The sequence below is a fragment of the Clinocottus analis genome, unplaced genomic scaffold, assembly GCF_023055335.1.
Source record: "Clinocottus analis isolate CAN_PGR_092001 unplaced genomic scaffold, fCliAna1.0.p SCAF_8, whole genome shotgun sequence".
Lineage (NCBI taxonomy): Eukaryota > Metazoa > Chordata > Actinopteri > Perciformes > Cottidae > Clinocottus > Clinocottus analis.
The window spans coordinates 12,848,051-12,866,105 of NW_027176240.1; the positions used below are offsets into that span (position 1 = coordinate 12,848,051).

General features: G+C 41.1%; 1 protein-coding gene across 5 annotated transcripts in view; it reads right to left on the minus strand.

The window, feature by feature from the left end:
• Window positions 1–18,055, minus strand: part of slc35f3b (solute carrier family 35 member F3b) — a 47,408-nt gene that overhangs the window by 13,203 nt on the left and 16,150 nt on the right. For 2 of the 5 annotated variants that reach the window (XM_068568780.1, XM_068568779.1), the window contains exon 1: window positions 7,704–7,937. The exons of the other annotated variants lie outside the window; for them this stretch is intronic. In XM_068568780.1, the coding sequence (XP_068424881.1) occupies window positions 7,704–7,779 (76 nt within the window). In that variant the 5' untranslated portion in view covers window positions 7,780–7,937. Of the gene's footprint in view, window positions 1–7,703; window positions 7,938–18,055 lie in introns of those variants that run through there. 5 annotated transcript variants of the gene reach the window in all.

Genomic DNA, 18,055 nt, shown 5'->3' on the forward strand with positions numbered 1-18,055 from the left:
TTCTGAAGGTCATGTCTTGTTTACGCCGCCCAGTTTTTGTCCTTCCTGGGCCTCCGTCCCACATCCCGTGGCCCTGGCCGCTGCTCCGTACTGCAGCACAGTTTAATCTTCCAAATGCAGTGATGGGCCAAGCCAATCAGCCCCAGAGTGGCGCTGGGTCCCAGCCAAGCGTTTCCAGCTCTGGCACATGCACACACTCAAGGAAGTGTCATGACAACATTGAGGGTCCTGTCACACTTCTGTTAATACTCTGAAGATAACACGTTATAAATTGTATTAAATGAAACACAGTTGCATAAATTATTAATTAAAGCGTCTTTGATTTAATGCTGAGGCATCAATGTATATTCATTTGTTACCCGGTGCCTGGATGGTAATGTACTTCTTCCCTGAGCCTGACGGTGACTAATGACACTGTATCAACCTTGAAAGCCGGTGATGAACAATATGGAGCATTGCTGAATTGTCGGCGTGAGAGAGCTGGGGCAGTAGAGTGGCTGAGTGAGATAGAAAGGCTCCTCACTAATGACATTTGAAGCCATTAATACCAGGCTTGAAACAGCCAGAAGGAGTCTCCTTCTGTAACTGTTAAATGATTAACTGAAAGCTCTTAACCTTATCGGTTTGTAATCAAATGTCAATTGTCAAGGTCAGACATGACTGCGGTAAAAAGCAGGCACACGCAACCTTTGGTTTGATGAAGTGCATTTGTTTTAGAATACCTAATAATTAATCTCAACCTGTTTGACGCTAAAACAGATTGTGAGGAGATGTAATTGCAGATTACTGTGTGAGTTAAAATGCTCAATTCAACTCATGGTGAAAATACCTCCACTCATTCAAGACAATCTATGTCCGAATGTGCTTAACTGAACCTAACAGGCATCTGTGAAATCACTGGAGACAGGAAGGAAGGGTTTGGCATCCTTGTGGGTCCAGCTGGGATCCAGTCTGACAGTACAGCTGTCTACAGATGTCTTCTCCTCCTCAAGTGCTTCCATCCCAACCACTCAGCCTACAAACACCATGCAATTCATTGTGTACAGTAAAAGGTGTTAAAAGAAAGTTACTTCAAACATTCATCGAAAGAAAATGATAATATTCCAGTGCTAATGGGACTTTATCACACAGTGTCCAATACCTTTTTCCTTAATTAACATTTTAAGTGGAAAATCCACTTGTTCCGTGTGATATTTCTCCACCTGAATGTATTTATGCGGACAAATCGGTCCATTGACTACTATAGGCACAGTAACAGTAAATCAATTTGTATTTGCTCACTTGTCTGCCTTGAGTGTTTTAGTACCCAGAACACCTCATAGGGAGACGATTGAATATACATGCTTCTTCCAGTGGGGTCGAAGTACTCCGATTGGTGTTTGTAGATGTATCTGACCAGTTTTCCAGTGTATCTCCCATCTCAGTGCATGCTTCCATGCGTTCCTGCTTCCTGACCGGCCTCTTTCCCGCTCACGCTCTCCTCCCTCCCCCTGCAGACTCTGCAGTGCAGATCTCTCTGGCTGATAGCTGCAAATCCCAAATGGGCCAGCAGAGCACTGCCTGACTGCCTTTTCTCGCACTTCACAAAGCCTGGCCGTGACAGGCCAAGAAGGTCCAGCTAAGTCCCTCTGCGGCTCCCTGAATGGGCCACTCTCTCTGCCGCCCGGCTACTCGGGCAGGCAGCAGTGACGACAGCGTCGGGCGCGTGTTGGTTCGCCACGACGGCTATACAACTGTTGGGACTGCTTCTCTGGGACCTCAAGTTGGAGACGGCGGGGTAAGAGAGGGTTTGTCTGTTTGTCTGTCTGGCGACACCTCCGTGGGAGTAAGAGTGCTCTGCAGCGCTCCGCCTCAGTGATTCAAGAGGGTAAACAGATCAATCACCGATACACACTTCAGAGAAACTCTTATCCTTGTCTTACTGTCTCTCGGGTCTGTGCTTGGTGATGAATATGAATTGAGTTGTGCAACTTACTTGTTCTGTCATGTTCATAATCAAATATTATACCATGCTGTACATAACATCAAACTTAAGTTTACCTAGATTAGAAAAAATTAAAGAGCTTCTTTGCACAAATGTAGGGTATAAATGCAAAATGCCCATTCATCTGTGGCTCTCACACAACATCAATCATCAGTAAATCCTTCAATCCCATGTTGCACAACACGGTTTGGCAATTCTGACATGTCAAAGTCCGAGCCGTAATGTTTGAAAAGTAAGATCATTTCCGGGTGTTTAAGCAAACTATAAACTACAGATGTCACATGACAGAAAGATGGTAGATTTGTCATGTCAGGTCAGACAGACAGGCAGAAGACAGACAGGCAGTAGTCACTGTCTTTGTCATCTCTAAGTCTGACAGACAGTGGGAGTCTGTGATACTTGGCTGTGACAGCTTGGTCGGGCCGAGCTGACAGTCAGAGGCCTTTCAACTCACCAGAGCAGGCTCATCTGACACGACTGTCTCGCTCAATAACACAACAGAGAGTCAGGCCGCAAACACACCCTGCTGCGTCGACCAGCTGATAGGTGGGAACACATGGGCCGAGGGGACGAAGGCCCAGGAGGGCTGACAAGGGCAGGGCGAATGTTACTGATCCCACTCTCCTTAGTTCCCGACCGGTTTCTCCTTCAACTTTAGAGGACAACTCAGCGACTTCTTTAACCGAGTTGCAAACTGGTTATTTGTCACTGCCCTGCCCAGCTGGTTCAACAGATACTCACGATACAGGTCAATGCTGCGGCCTCATTATCTAGTGAAACAATAAAACACTGATGCAAGCAGGCCAGCGCGTGTAAGTGTGTGTCTATGCATTGTGTGCTACAGCGGAGCAATAGTAATTACTCAAAGTTGGCAGCGGGTACACTGCCCAACAGTATATCCCACAGTCCTGAAGCATCTCTCCCTCTATATTGAAGTCCGTTACAATAGTGACTATAACGTGATGGATTGGCAAGAGTCCCAACACTTTCTGTGACAAAATCAATGTTTAAAAGATTGGCCCTGTTGAAGTAATGGATAGGCAACCACTGCAGCTGTACACTCTGAGTGTGCACTAACAGTGGTTTTACTCCTCTCTGAACCCCAAAGCCTCTGTTAACACGGGAACTCTATCACACTTACATACTGACTTTGGACATCACAATTTTCAGATATGTTTCAACCTTCCCATTACATCACTGCTGTGAAATGACTATTTCAAAAAAGATTGACCAACAAGATTTAGATCGAGTCCTTTTTGCTGATTCCTGGGATAGTCACAATTACAACAACTGCTGTAGTGATGGTGAAATATGTTGTTATTGCAGCATTGTAATAATTAGACTTATAGATCTACTGGCTGCATTAGACACTTAAAGAGGTTAGACAGCCGTCCTGCATCCTCAAGAAATGGTTTGGATCAACTCCCTCAATTCAGGATTAGACTTTAGAGCTTCCACTTTACACATGGATTTCGGAGGATTGTGTTCAAAGATGAAACACTACGACACTGTTACAGAAGGCTCTTTCTTCTATAAAATACAAATGAGAAATATGCAGCAAAGAAGTCGTGGCGGCAAACCTCAAATAAACAAATTCATTAATTTAGCGCATAACATCAATCAATCTACTCAGCAAAATCTCATTTATTACAATGAAACCAGTGGCTTTTTTTTGCATTACATAAACCAGAGCAAAAGCTTGAGCTCGGCATAAAATAAAAAGCCCTGTCGCAGTGTATATTCATTGCACACTTATCAAGCAAGAAAGCCCTGTTTCCCTGGCTTTTAAAAGCATTTTAAAAGCATTACTCTTCCAACTATCCTCAAAGTCAACTCCAATTACATCCAAAGGATTAAAGTGAGACGTCACATTTTAAGGAGCTCCAACAAGAAATCATCAAAATCCATTGCTGCTCTTGGGGATATTTTAACACCACTGAAGCAGCTTGAAAACGTATGTATGTATGTATGTATGTATGTATGTATGTATGTATGTATGTATGTATGTATGTATGTATGTATGTATGTATGTATGTATGTATGTATGTATGTATGTACGTCTGTCTGTCTGTCTGTCTGCATGCATGTATGTCTGTACGTTTGTATGTATGTATGTATGTATGTATGTATGTATGTATGTATGTATGTATGTATGTATGTATGTATGTATGTATGTATGTATGTCTGTATGTTTGTATGTTTGACCTTTGTTTTCATCTCCATACTGGATGTTTTGCTATTCAGACCTGAATGTGCATTTGCATACAAATAGGACACATGCAAACCAGTCTGAGATGCAAATTTCTATACATGTCGTTTGTGAGTACACTTGTAGAAAAAACCTGTTTTATTTGTGTTATTTTTGATTATATGCTCTTCACCTCAAATTGACAAAATCATTCGTGTCTCAAAGTTGTAATCTCCACTGCTGAGTGGTAAATGCTGCTGCTCTTTGGCTAAATGCACATCTTGTATTAAGATGACGATGAATCATGCACTGTGCACAAAGAGCAGGGCAGACGGGACAAATCGACTGACTTTTACATCCATCACTTCAAGCAATATCCACACAAAGCAACGAGTCACATACTTAAACATTGCCACATTTCTCAAAACGTCTTTAGAATCTTTAAGCACACAGAATGAAGCAAACCGCTTGACTGTCCACAATAACATGACAATCCATCTCACTGGGAAACACTGAAGATCAAATTTGATGTTAACTGAGTTAGTTGAACCTCTACTTTTGTGTATAAACAGTCATTATTTGCTATCAATCGATTGCCGTGTGGTTAAGGTGCATGGAGCCCTGGAGAAACGTTCAGCCTGCTCATGAACACAACGGGTGAAATATGACCAGCTTCCTCTGGGACATATGTACACTGAATCAGTTTTAAAAGATGCCTGTTCTGTTTCCAAGCGTGTAATGAAATTACAGAGATTAAAGGGACTTTTATGAACTTCCTACCCCTGCCGATGATGACACAACACAGATATTTCCCGTATATTCATCATATTTAAAGAGAAATCAATAAGTATCAACCATGAGCCGTTGGAATGGTGGATTCATCACAAGAGCACATATGAGAAGAGGTAAATACTGCAGATGAAGACAGTGGATCAACAAGACATTAAGGGAACATGATTAATCTGGGATATGCTGCTTAACCCTCGCAAGATTCTACCACTACGTCTGATTTCAAAAAGTATTGGTGGCATTTCCACCGTTCCCTCCAAGAGCAAAGCATGGCTGCGTCTGACTTGATAGTTCCAGAAGAGTTGTTGCAAATGTAGAAAAAAAATAAATGTTATGTTCAAATCTGAACCCCCCATCAGATTAGACTTCTGAATTGGGCTTTGCAGTTGACGATGACACAACATTTCCTTAATCTTGTTTTAAAACCGCGCCACAATAATACTCTGTGCCTCTGTGGATGTTCACTGGACACAGAAAAAGAGAAGAAAACAGAGAGTCCACTGAAGATCCTCCACTGAAAAACTAACTCTTTGACATTTGGGCGCAGGTTATTAGTGATGGGAACAGCGGTTTTGGAGCCAGCGTTACATAAGCGGCAGAGTTTCTGAAAATCGGTGTTGATCTGCTGTGGCCCCCTGCGATTCCCTCCTCCTTCAAAGCAGCTGCTGAAATGGGGAGCCGTGTACGTTCACATCATAAACCCCAAAGCTTTGACTCCCTTCAACGATTTACAATACTGTATCAACCACAACACACACATTTACAATCCTGTCTCTATCCACAGCGCTCTTGTTAATTCTTAATATAGAAGCATGTCAAATAACAGCCCACCATCGCAGCTATTCTGAAAATAATATCATATTTTGAGCTGACATGTGCACTAATAAGCTTAAAGTCGTTGGTTACCCAGCAGCAGTGATTATTTTGAGGTTATCCAGAATGCCTTAAAGTGTGTGAATATGCAACACAGTTTGAACAGCTACAGCATATGGTTGGTTAATTTGATTTCTGCAGTGTCCGTATGAAACTGCGGAGGAATTCCTCATTCACATTCTAACAGCTGGTCGAGTCATACATTATGAATGAAGTATTTTCATATATTTTCACATCCAACTGTTGTGAACTACCAAACAATAGGAGGTAAAGTTAAACTTCAGTGACGAGTCTCAGTCAGCAAGCTCTGGGTACGTTTTGACTCCCAAAACTACTGCAGCAGAGCAGAAGTATGTTATTGTCTCCATAATTCACTTTTGTAATAAATATGACTTGAAAACACCTTTTTTTCAGTCACTACAGTGACATTTTGAGAAATGACCTTTACTTTCTGTGGTGTCACAAGTTGACTGGTTGCCAACAGTGTTTATTCAAGCATTACTTTACTGCACTGCACAATGTACAGCTCCCTGCAGCGTAACGTTTAGCTGATCAAATCATTTTGTTTGTAAGTCATCACAACCTCTTCGGACTGCTTTCTTGCACCATGACATGTGTATGTGTATTTTTAACCACACACATACATTTTAAAAAAAAATGTAAAGTCGTGGAGACAGGTGTATGCAAATAATGCATGTTTTTATTGACAAATCGTTTGGTAATTCCATTTAATTCTTATTTTCCCTTAAATTGTCTAAGATATGGATTACTTCAGATGCAAAGTGCTAGAATGCTGTGAAAACGCAGCCAATCCAGTGTTTACTGTGCTTATGCCAAACACTGAGACATCCTTAGTCCTCTGTGCTGAGGAGATTAAAGAATGCATAACACAGCTCCTTATTGCACAAGCATGAGGCTGAAGAGAACATTGAATGACACAATACGCGTTGAAGATGTCAGGACAGGTGATCAAGCAACACACACACACACACACACACACACACACACACACACACACACACACACAAGTCAGAGAGGAGTTGTCCTTAAATGGTGTCAGCGAGAAATGTAGTAACGGTGCTCCTGTAGATCATAGCAACTCTCAGAAGGCAGGGAGACCTTGACTGGTGACGAAGCCACTAAAGGCGGACTGAAGACCAGTTTACTGGGACCATCAACACGTTTACTGGTGGTTCGTGTCCCGTCTGCTCTGACATGATGTTCTGGTATTGCAGCTGTGCCTCTTACAGCCAGTGATGGTATAGAGAGTGGAGAGTGTGAGGGGGAATCCCTGCTGCAATAACAACTTAAGATCCTCCCTATGGACCAGTAAATTTAGCACAGTGATCATCAGCCCGGGATGAGACCCCCACCCCCCACCCAAATAAAAATGATGCGTCAATCACAGTAATTCGGACAAAGCAGGTCTATTTCAGGCTTCATCTTGGTTGTTTTTTTCTCCAGCAACATCAACACGATGAAGGACAATCATGAATAAATAATTTGATTAATGATGTGATGCATTTGGTGACTTCCATGCAGAAAAATTGATTCGGTTTCTGTCCGACGTCTAATTGTTTACAGAGCTGTTGCATCACAGCTTTGACGGCAAGTTGCGCGCTTGATCGATTCCCGCGTTGTTTTCACCTCGCTCGCAGTAAGATCCTCTAAAGTTGACCCATGTTTTAAACGAGACAGGGCAAGCCTTGAGATACATATTCCAGCCGGAACCCTCTCTCCATCAGATCAACAGAAGGATGCTTCTAAATTTAGAGTATAGTCTGTGCAAAGACATGACAGGCTGCATAGCGGGTACCAGCCCCAGTCTACGGGGCTGCAGATTGTCTCAATGACATGAACTCTCCCTACCTTCCACTTTGGTGAGGGTGAGCACCGGACTGTTGCAGGCGGACAGCGGGGCAACCCTGGCGGAGTGTTTCTTCATGATGATGATGAGCTCGGATGGGCTGAGCTCTAAACCGCTTCGACTACATCCCTGAAGCTGATTTGGTGCAGACACCAGACCACTTGATGGGACCCTTGCTGCTTCTAGAGCCGGTCTCTTGCTCTCTGTCCCCCCGCATCCATCCAACTCCCTCTTGGTGATTTTTCTTCTTCTTACCTCTGTCGTGTCCCCCCACCCCCTTCCTCCACTTGCCTTTCCTCCTCAAATCTGCTGTATGCTGCGCGTCCTGGCTGGTCTCTCCTCACGTACAGTTTGGCAACTGCTGCAATTCGCCAACGTCACACATCCATCAGCCCCCCTACAGCGTCAGCATCACCTCCCACCACCCCCCGTCCCGAGGCAGGTGTGCCCGGCTGTCCTCCCCGAGCCCCCGTGGCTGCGGTCCCGCATGGGCAGCGCGCATGCGGGACCCTGTGACAGATGTGATGGAAACAATGCAGTAAGGTGTGTGTGTGTGTGTGTGTGTGTGTGTGTGTGTGTGTGTGTGTGTGTGTGTGTGTGTGTGTGTGTGTGTGTGTGTGTGTGTGTGTGTGTGTTCTTCGGTAGGTAGTTGAATACATTATTACGAAACGAACTAATTCTCTATTTTATTAAGGTACCGCGTGGAATCCCCAAAATGTCTGAAGCTATACACCCAGTCGTGTTTGATGCTCCTGTCCTAGCTTTTGTAAACCAGCTGAACAGAACAGCTTTTTATATTTCTTCTTTAGATCATACGTACAGTTGTGAACATTTTGCAGAATATTTTTGATCCACCAGTTTTCACCATAACATTAACATGGAGGGTGCAGCGCCGCAGGAGGTCGCTGGGTTAGCAACAAAGTCATGACCACGGAAAGCCATTCAAGCATTTTCAGGTGGTTTGAGAATGTCAAGAGTCGAAAGGGAAATGTATATAAGTTTAAGTTTCTTAGATAAATGCACCATGTTACTTAAAGAGAAAATATGTGGATTGTTTCTAATTTGTTCTCATGTTTTAAGTTACTGCTACGTGTCAAACTGAGGGAGGACGTTTTGTAGGTTTTATGTTCTTTAAGCTGGTATTGCTTACTCAGATATTGGCTAAGCTTAATGATACTTTTCTGACTGATATTTGTATTGAGTCAATATGCTTAGTACATTTTATTATCATTTGAATCAGTTCTGCAATTTGTATAGGGCATACTTTAATGATGTTGTATAATCAAGTATGATGCTGTTCAACATAAGAGAATCATTTAACTGTATTAGCCTATTTATAATTGCAGGTCGGGTCTTTTGCTGAGTGAGGTGCAGTGAGGAAGACCCTAAGACTCCAGTAGATGGCGAGCTTCCAAGCTGGATTTTCAGAAAGCCAGAAATACATTTCCAAACTAATGATGATCTGCTTTGTGGTAGGATTCTGACAGTCAGCTGGACTGATACCTCAAACATACAATATACCTCTTAGAGAGCGCACTTTGACTCCTCAGACTCTGACAGACCTTCATCTGATCTAAACTCAAACAAAGTTGACTTTAACCAATTTCCTCTCATCAGGCACTGACTTGGGAGTTACTTGAATTGTAGATAAATCCAACATAAGAGTGAATATGCACAATGACTAATTGTCATCACCAAATCAAGCTTATTTAAAGGACATTTTCTTTGGTAAAGAGGTTTAAGGGCTAAGTTGTTTATTTGTCATATCAATATGAAAGTGGCATTTGATTTGCTTTTCAAAGGCAAACTAAAGTTGTGTACTGAATTAATTTGTGTTGTCGTGTTTATGCATTACACTTACAACTCAGCTAATTCAGAACATAGGGCAAGGTGGATTTGCACTGAAAGAAATGAAATAAGTACAGAAATTGTAAGGAATAAAGTTAAAGACAAGATTTTGAAAAGGCCTTCAAGGTCAAGTCAAACCTAATTATCCCACCAGGGTATATTTGTTTTCAGCCAAGTATACAAACACATTATTTATGAAAACATAATAACAAAATGCAACAATCTTTTCAAGTCAGAATAGCAAACAAAGGCAAGATCACTTCAGACTAAATGCCAAAAAACGGCTGAATGCAAAATGCATTAACTTATAGGTGTCAAGATCACATGTAGATTCAGGCTACTAATTGCTGTACAAACAACACATACGTCGTATCCTTTTGTCCTCACACTCCCTCTGCAGAGCGGGATCAGGGCATTCAAATATGGCCCTGGCCTTCCTTACGGCATCCTGCACCTAATAACTTTGCTAGCCACTTCGACAAGCTGACCAAATCTACTCTTATTGTCCAAATCCAGGTTCCCAAAGCACGCCACAATACAGAAAGACAGAAGAGAATCAATCCAGCAACTCTGTAGAAAAAGAGTCAACATTGTAGTGTACCCATTAAGAGTTTATTGTTCACAAGAAGTAGCGCTGTTGAACTGTTTTAGAATATTGCGTGTACGTTTAGTGGTTTTCAAACACACTAACAAAGATTTGTGATTTTCCATCAAGTTAATTTCATTCCCCTCAATATCTGTCAACTTTTGGTTGGATGACAACTTCTTAAAATCAATGATGGTGTCCTTTTGTTTTTGACATGTTCAATTCAAGAACAGACAACATGACACAAACTCGTTAAAGACTTTGCGCATGACCTACTTCAACTCCTCCAGGAGGCGAACAGAAGCATCGGCTCTATAATGTGTCTGTTCTGGTATTTCCTTCGACAGCTGTTTGTGTAAAGGATATAGTAAAGGAGGGCGGACAGGACACATCCTCGACCTGAACGAGTGGAAGAGTGAAGCTTGGTACAAAGGACACATGTAGAGTAACAATGTCATGTCTAACCAGCTTTACTCCTTCACACATTCGGGTGGTCTGTCAACGAGTCTATAATCCCTCCAGTGACACTGGTGTCAAGGTTAAAATCGAAAAAGAAGTTTCTCTGCAAGAAGATGTACGGTAGTTGGATCACATTAATAGCAAAGGTCAAATCTACAAACGGTCAGGTGAATTTACAGGTAGTGAAGCGACATGTAGGTCATTAAGGTCAGGGCGGCATCCTAAACTAAAGATGTAGGGCCAAACGCCTGGAGTCGTTTCAGATCTTTGGGTTTTTGCATTTAGCAATAAGGACCTATAGTCTTGCTTCTCAACTCATCTGTTCCTTCTTTGGAATTATGTTTTTGAAACCTTAAAAAAACCCTCCTAAAAACGCATTAATCTTGCAAATTAATGAACGTATTTCAGTATTAAATGTTTCCAATTGTTCTATTGTATTGCCCATTTGGGAGTTTTGTTTTTGTTAAAGAGGAAATGGACATTAAATGTAGATGTAAAATGGGATATATAATACAAAAAAAAGTTATTGGATGAAAGGCAACGTGGGGATACAAAATAATAATGCAACTTTAAACTCAAGTCTATTTATAGTAAAAATGCACCCGTCCAGCTTTTTCTGTCCTACAACTGAAAATACACTCTGTTGTTGCTGTGCTTTACTTCACTACATGAACAGACTCAACATGAGCACCTGAGCTGTCCAGAGTTTCCTGTCAGCTGTGGTTTGTTAAGTGACTGAGATTTAAATCCCATCTGACTGACTGACCTAAATCACAGTCCTGATAGCTTTCACTCACACGTCACCCTTTACATGTCCTGTCTTTGACTTTGCCAAAGTCCTCACAGTCCAAATTGTACCGCCAAGTGTTGAAGTGGGTCGCATTTTCAGGCTCATTCACGAGGTTCTGAAAATATTGTTGAGTGCCTCTTGACTCTCGTCTGTTAGCTTTCTAACAACCACAGAAATTGGCTTTGAAACTTGAAGTGGCAATTTGAAGCTTCACATCGAGTTTCATAATACCTTTAAACTGAGGGCTGTTGAACTCACTCTGTGGTAGAGCTGTTCAACAGAAATCCTCTCTGTATATCTTTAATATGTCATTCTGCATGTCACTTGTGTTTCACACCTGAGGAGCCGTCACACACAAACAGAATGGTGTCATTGTGGCAAATTGAACTGCTTAGTATTGATCTGTGAATGCATGTGCTGTCCCTGTTGCTGTTGTCCCTGTTGCTGTTGACCCTGTTGCTGTTGACCCTGTTGCTGTTGACCCTGTTGCTGTTGACCCTGTTGCTGTTGACCCTGTTGCTGTTGACCCTGTTGCTGTTGACCCTGTTGCTGTTGACCCTGTTGCTGTTGACCCTGTTGCTGTCCTTGTTGTAAATGCATGTGATGTCCCTGTTGGACTTTGTTGGACTGCATCAATGTCTTTAAAGACATACATATATGTGTCTGTCTGCAGCAGCTCGGCACGTGTGTGTGTGTGTGTGTGTGTGTGTGTGTGTGTGTGTGTGTGTGTGTGTGAGAGAGAGAATGTGAGCATGCCTAAAGGATGCTGCACTGAATAATTCAATGCTTAGACTCTACCTCACACTCAAGCCCTGCCTAACTAGGACAGGAAGCTCTAAAAAACACTCTGCCCACACCCACTCTGGCGTCCCTCAGCAACTAAATCCACTGGATACTTTGCTAGTTTCCATTGCCTCACACTCCTGTGTTTGGGTTTGAAAAGGGTGAATGTCAAGAACAGTGTATTTGATCTAATTGATGAAGTGCAATAGTTCACTTTAAACAAACTAAACGTACAGCACGGGGTATTTGATGGATACATATTATAAACATGTCACCGATGATATTGTATGTCTTCAGGAACATGTCACGGTGTGTGTGAGAGAGAGAGAGAGAGAGAGAGAGAGAGAGAGAGAGAGAGAGAGAGAGAGAGAGAGAGAGAGAGAGAGAGAGAGAGAGAGAGAGAGAGATCCTTTTGGGCACTGCAGCTGCCAGCTGTCACTGAGAACTAATGTTGTTAATTTTCAGCGTATATGGTAAGAAGATGAAGTGCACATGCTATTATTGATAGAAAAGACTGGAGGTTGGAAATAGGTGGAGCGGGTGAGATCATTAAAAGATCCCAGTCAGTGACTCATAGACTTTTATCTGTGAACACGGAGGAGGATCAAACTAGTCCATCTCTGAGACGGCACATGACAACTCTCTCTTTCTAAAACACATACTGTATATGAATAGGGATAAGCGTGTGTGAGCAATAAAGAAGTGTCGGCACAGCCCTTTGAATCCATATTTCTACCCAGAGACTGACAGAAGTAGATTTGAGGGGCGATAATTCCTCTCTTAATTAAAAAAATAAAAAAAGATGTGCTAGTGCGCTCCAAAGAGATGCTTTTCTTGTTTATTCATGCTGAATAATGAGCGTGCCACATTAGCCGTTTTCCAGGTCAAATGATCTCTAACTGCACCAATCAGTGATGCTATTATGTTCCAACTGATGGTCAAATCAACCACAATTGGAAATGGGGTACAAGAGAAAAGTATCACATTTATTGGATAGTTGAGAATCAGAATCAGAGTCAGCTTTAATCGCCATGTACATTCTCACATACATTGAATTTGACGCCGGATTCTGCGCTTTGTACTTCTTTTTAAGCTAGATATAAAAAGATAAATATAAAGAAAGACCAGAAAAATAAGACATTAAGAAACAGTAAAACGGTAAACAGTTGTCCAGAAAGTGCAGCTAGTGCAGGTGGAGGTGTCTGACTAATTGTTCAGTTGTTCAACAGACTGACAGCCAGTGGGAAGAAGCTGTTCCCGTGTCTGGTGGTTTTGGCGTACATTGCTCTGTAGCGCCTACCAGAGGGGAGGAGTTGGAACAGCTTGTGTCCAGAGTGTGAGGGGTCTGCAGTGATCTTTTCAGCTCACTTCCTGACTCTGGAGGTGTGCCAGTCCAGGATGGAGGGCAGGCTGGAACCAATGGTTCTCTCTGCAGACCTGATGATCCGTTGCAGTCTGTGTCTGTCCTGTTTGGTGGTTGATCCAAACCACACCGTAATGGAAGAGCAGAGGACAGACTGGATGATGGCAGAGTAGAACAGGATGAGCAGCTCCTGAGGCAGGTTGTATTTCCTGAGCTGGTGCAGGAAGTACAGCTTCTGTTGGGCCTTTTTGCGGATGGAGTCGATGTTGGAGGCCCACTTCAGGTCCCGGGAGATTGTGGATCCCAGAGACCTGAAGGACTCCACTGCAGAAACGGTGCCGTTGAGTATGGTGAGAGGGGTATGACAAGGTGAACAAAGGTCACTGCACCTGCTGAAACCAGCGACCGTGGCATTGCAGTGCAGTTATTCCCCGTCAGCTATCAGGATATATATTAAGGGAAATACTTTTGATAAAAATGTGGAATGTGGATTTTTTTAGGAAACACAAAGCATAAAACAAATATATACTCTCTTTACCTATTGTTCAAAATATACAATTATATCAAGTTTGGGTTACCACTATGTTGCTCCTGTCACATATTGTTGTTTTTTTCAAATTCGGAAAACGTATGGTCACAATTACTCACAAATCATCCAAAAGTTATTGAGCCATTTCCCTCAAAACCTTGTGGTGGCGCGAGAAGAAATGTTAGTGGATCAAGTCAAAAGTATGTATTCTTTTTTTTTAATCTTCTACACATTTTTTTCCCCAATCCATCTCGTCGAGATATTTTACTGGATACGTGTGCAAACTTAGACCAGCTTGTGGTGCTAGAGGTAATCTCATATTTAATGAAGAGCAATATTAAGGAAGAAAAAATTGACATAACACATAGCTTATGTGTAAGAATGTGCACACTTAATTTACAGCCTTGATAGTTTCATCTACCTGACACATATCCACTCCTTCCACATTTATAAATCAGCTGTTTCCTGTAATCATACAGAACTAGATGGGAAGGAAGAAAATTAGGTAATCTGAAATCTATTCTATTGATTAAGCATAAAAGTGCTTCAGCTGCAAATCAGACTGCACGGAGCACTTGAAAGATGATTGGCTTGGAGTGCTATAAGGTGTCTGTAAGAGTAAATGATTCTAAATTAACCAATACTGCCACTTTGTGTGAACAGACGCTTTATTTGTGTACAGCAGCTTTTTGGAACGGACTGTCTGAGATGTAGGAGTTGCCTGTTTGCCAAAACATTAACATATTTGTTATTGGCATTTTATTTCCAATAAAAAAACTAATCCTGATTTCAAAATGGATGAATTTGTTGTGTAACACCAATAACAACTACTCAAAGTGATCCATACTCAGGTAATAATGAAGCTCGGAGACACACCTGGCCAAGACATCATGAGAGCAGAACATGTCTGCCCATAAAGCTGGTGGTGTGAATCCTCTAGGAGTCACAAATGATCAGCGTGGATATATATCTATATCTATATATATATATATAGAGATATAGATATATATCTATATATATATCTATATATATATAGATATCTATATATATATATATATATATATATATATATATATATATATATATATATATATATATATATATAGATATAGATAGATAGATAGATAGATAGATAGATAGATAGATAGATAGATATAACAGCTCTCATATGAATAGCAGTGACAAACACATGGTTGATTCATGGTTTTGAGAGAGCTGTCTGGACAATTATTGGATGGACTGCCATAAAATCTAGGCCACACAATCATGTTCTCTACCAGCAACATATATGTAGAAATACTTGAAAAACGTATGATATTTGTACTTCGTGTTTAGTGCTTATTCGCAAATGTTAGCAAACTAACATGCTGAACTTTGATGGCGCACAGGATAAACAATATAATGTGAGAATGTGTTGTGTTAGCGTCCTAAAATTAACTTTTAACGCAACACTCACAAATCTCAAAGTTCCACTGTTGGAGTAAAGCAGATGAGGTTATGTACACAGAAAATGAAATGGGTCACTTCATTTTAATAATGCTATGATTATTAATGGTGCAGTGATTATTATTAATATTAAATATTGGCAGCGTTCTCTTTTCAGGAAACAAAAAAGAGGATTTTGTTTGCTTCCTTCTGAAATAAATACATAATAGTAATAGTAAGTTGTATGAAGCGTCTCTCCCTCCACTGTTCCAGTCTGGGTCCCTTCAGGCTCCTTCTTAGCATGAGAAACAGGTAGCGGGGCTGTAAACATGAGAGCTGAGGGTTCATTAAGGACGTGAAGAGGCTGTCTCACTGCCCTCACACTTAATAACTCCCCAGCTGTGAGAAAGGATAAGGCGGGAAGGTGACATGGAGTCCTAAATAACAGCTTTTTTTCAAGTACCAGAAAGGTCAAGTCAAATTAACTTCCCCTGTTCCTACAGCTTCAGAGCAGACACCGCTCATCTATGCAGGCAGGCGGCTGTCAAGGTACTGCATCCAACAGCAGTTTATTGGATTAATGGCCTTGGCGGGTTCCCCTGAGGAGTAGGAGGGAGAAAACAGTTGCTAAAACATTCTCCCCATTTTAGCTACATTACAGCGCTACATGGTGGCCCACACATTGATCTTTCTTTCATGTGCGTAACCTTACACTATAAAACATGCTGCGCTATTGAGACTGATACTGCAATAATCATAATAGTGGATCATTAATGCATAATGTAGACGGATGTTTCCAAATAAAAGTCACTCCTCAGATGTTTTTTTAATTCATCTTTTGTGAAGCACCCCCCTGTTGTCCGGGGGTAAATTAATACCTCTGTGCATTATGGTAATTTAAATTCACTGCATGACAAGAGCAGCATTAAATTATATTTGATGTGATGTCATAAATGTTGATAATCTCCCCTATGGGACTTTATAGACTTTCTAGTGCTGTTGTTGTCCTCGGTGCATGATAAACAGAAAAACAAATAGACCATCATTATCAGCGTAAAAAAAATAACAGTGAGCAGCAGAACAAACTATCTGTTTATGTTTTTATTGTCAATTTAAAGATGCTACATATAAGATTAGCAAATTAGCTAAATTCATCACATAGATTATTTTAGCACTGTAACTATTTTTTATATTAACAATTCACATGACTTTCTCAAGTAATGGATTACTCGATTGGTCTATGGAATATCATAAAATAATAATAAAGGTTTCAAGTTTTTATATGATTTCTTTTGTCAGAATAGGTAAAATATTATATATATATATATATATATATATATATATATATATATATATATATATATATATATATATATATATATATATATATATATATATATATATATATATATATATAATAAGCTGGCACCAGTAAATGTACCACATTTTGGATTGTTTAAACTCTACGTAGAATACTCCTCCACATATGCTCGCTGCCACAAACACAAACAAAAAGTCTGACTGGGAACTAGTTAAAGAGAAGAAGAGTAAATGAGTCACCGCGCTTGTAACCTCACTCACAGAACACATACTTGTCCAGGAGGAAGACTGAACGTAGAATAAAGTAATGAGGGACTTCCTCTTAATTACAACCACAGCTAATAAAGTCCAGCAGCATCTATCAGATGCTGTCAAGTTGTAATACCAAGTCATAGCCCTTATAATCACTCTCTACCCCGATGGCGCACACCTAATCAGGAGCGGGCCATCCATTAAATATACATCCCACTAGAGAAATCAACCCCCCGCAGCACATTTGTACTTTCCAATTAAGGTTATTTCAGAGCCACCACATGTGATGGGTAAATATTTGATTTGTGGTCCAGATGTGCAGGCAGGCCAGAAGGCTGTGGTCCATTAAAAGGACCCTGTGTTGAGGGACATGTGGGCAGAAGGATTCTGACCAATACCCGATGCAAAGGAACATTTTAATGGAGGAAACACAACAATCACTCACACAGTTATACACATTAATACCTGGAAGCTGCCCCGTACTCGCCCAGTTTTCTTCAACTTATCCGGGGATCAAACATCCAATCGGTCACAAGCCTCTTTAACTAACAATGACTCACTGATGAGGTGGCTGTGGTGATTCTAAAGTTTGTCTGATTTTACTTGTCAAACTGTCCTAGAGGACGCTACTTAACTCCTAACGTCAAGAAACTGACCTTTGCACCCCGGCAGCAGGTTGAAGAGACGTTTCATAGGAGGAATATGCACATTGCACACAGAGAATTGTTTTTTGGTACCATAAATGGCGCTGGCTCCCTCTGTCGTCAAGCTACAGTATGACTATTTCATTTTTTACATGTCAGGTAAAGAGCGTAAATAACAACAGTTCAAGTTTAGAATATATGTAATGTACTGTTTAATACATTTGGTTTTGATTTTGCAGCTGCCCAATGTTAAATTGAAATGCATTTTTTTTTGTATTCAGAGTGGTCCGTGGTTCTAAAACTGAAAAACAAAATCCTCCCAACAATGTTGTTCTGAAGCGGCTCCTCTTTAATC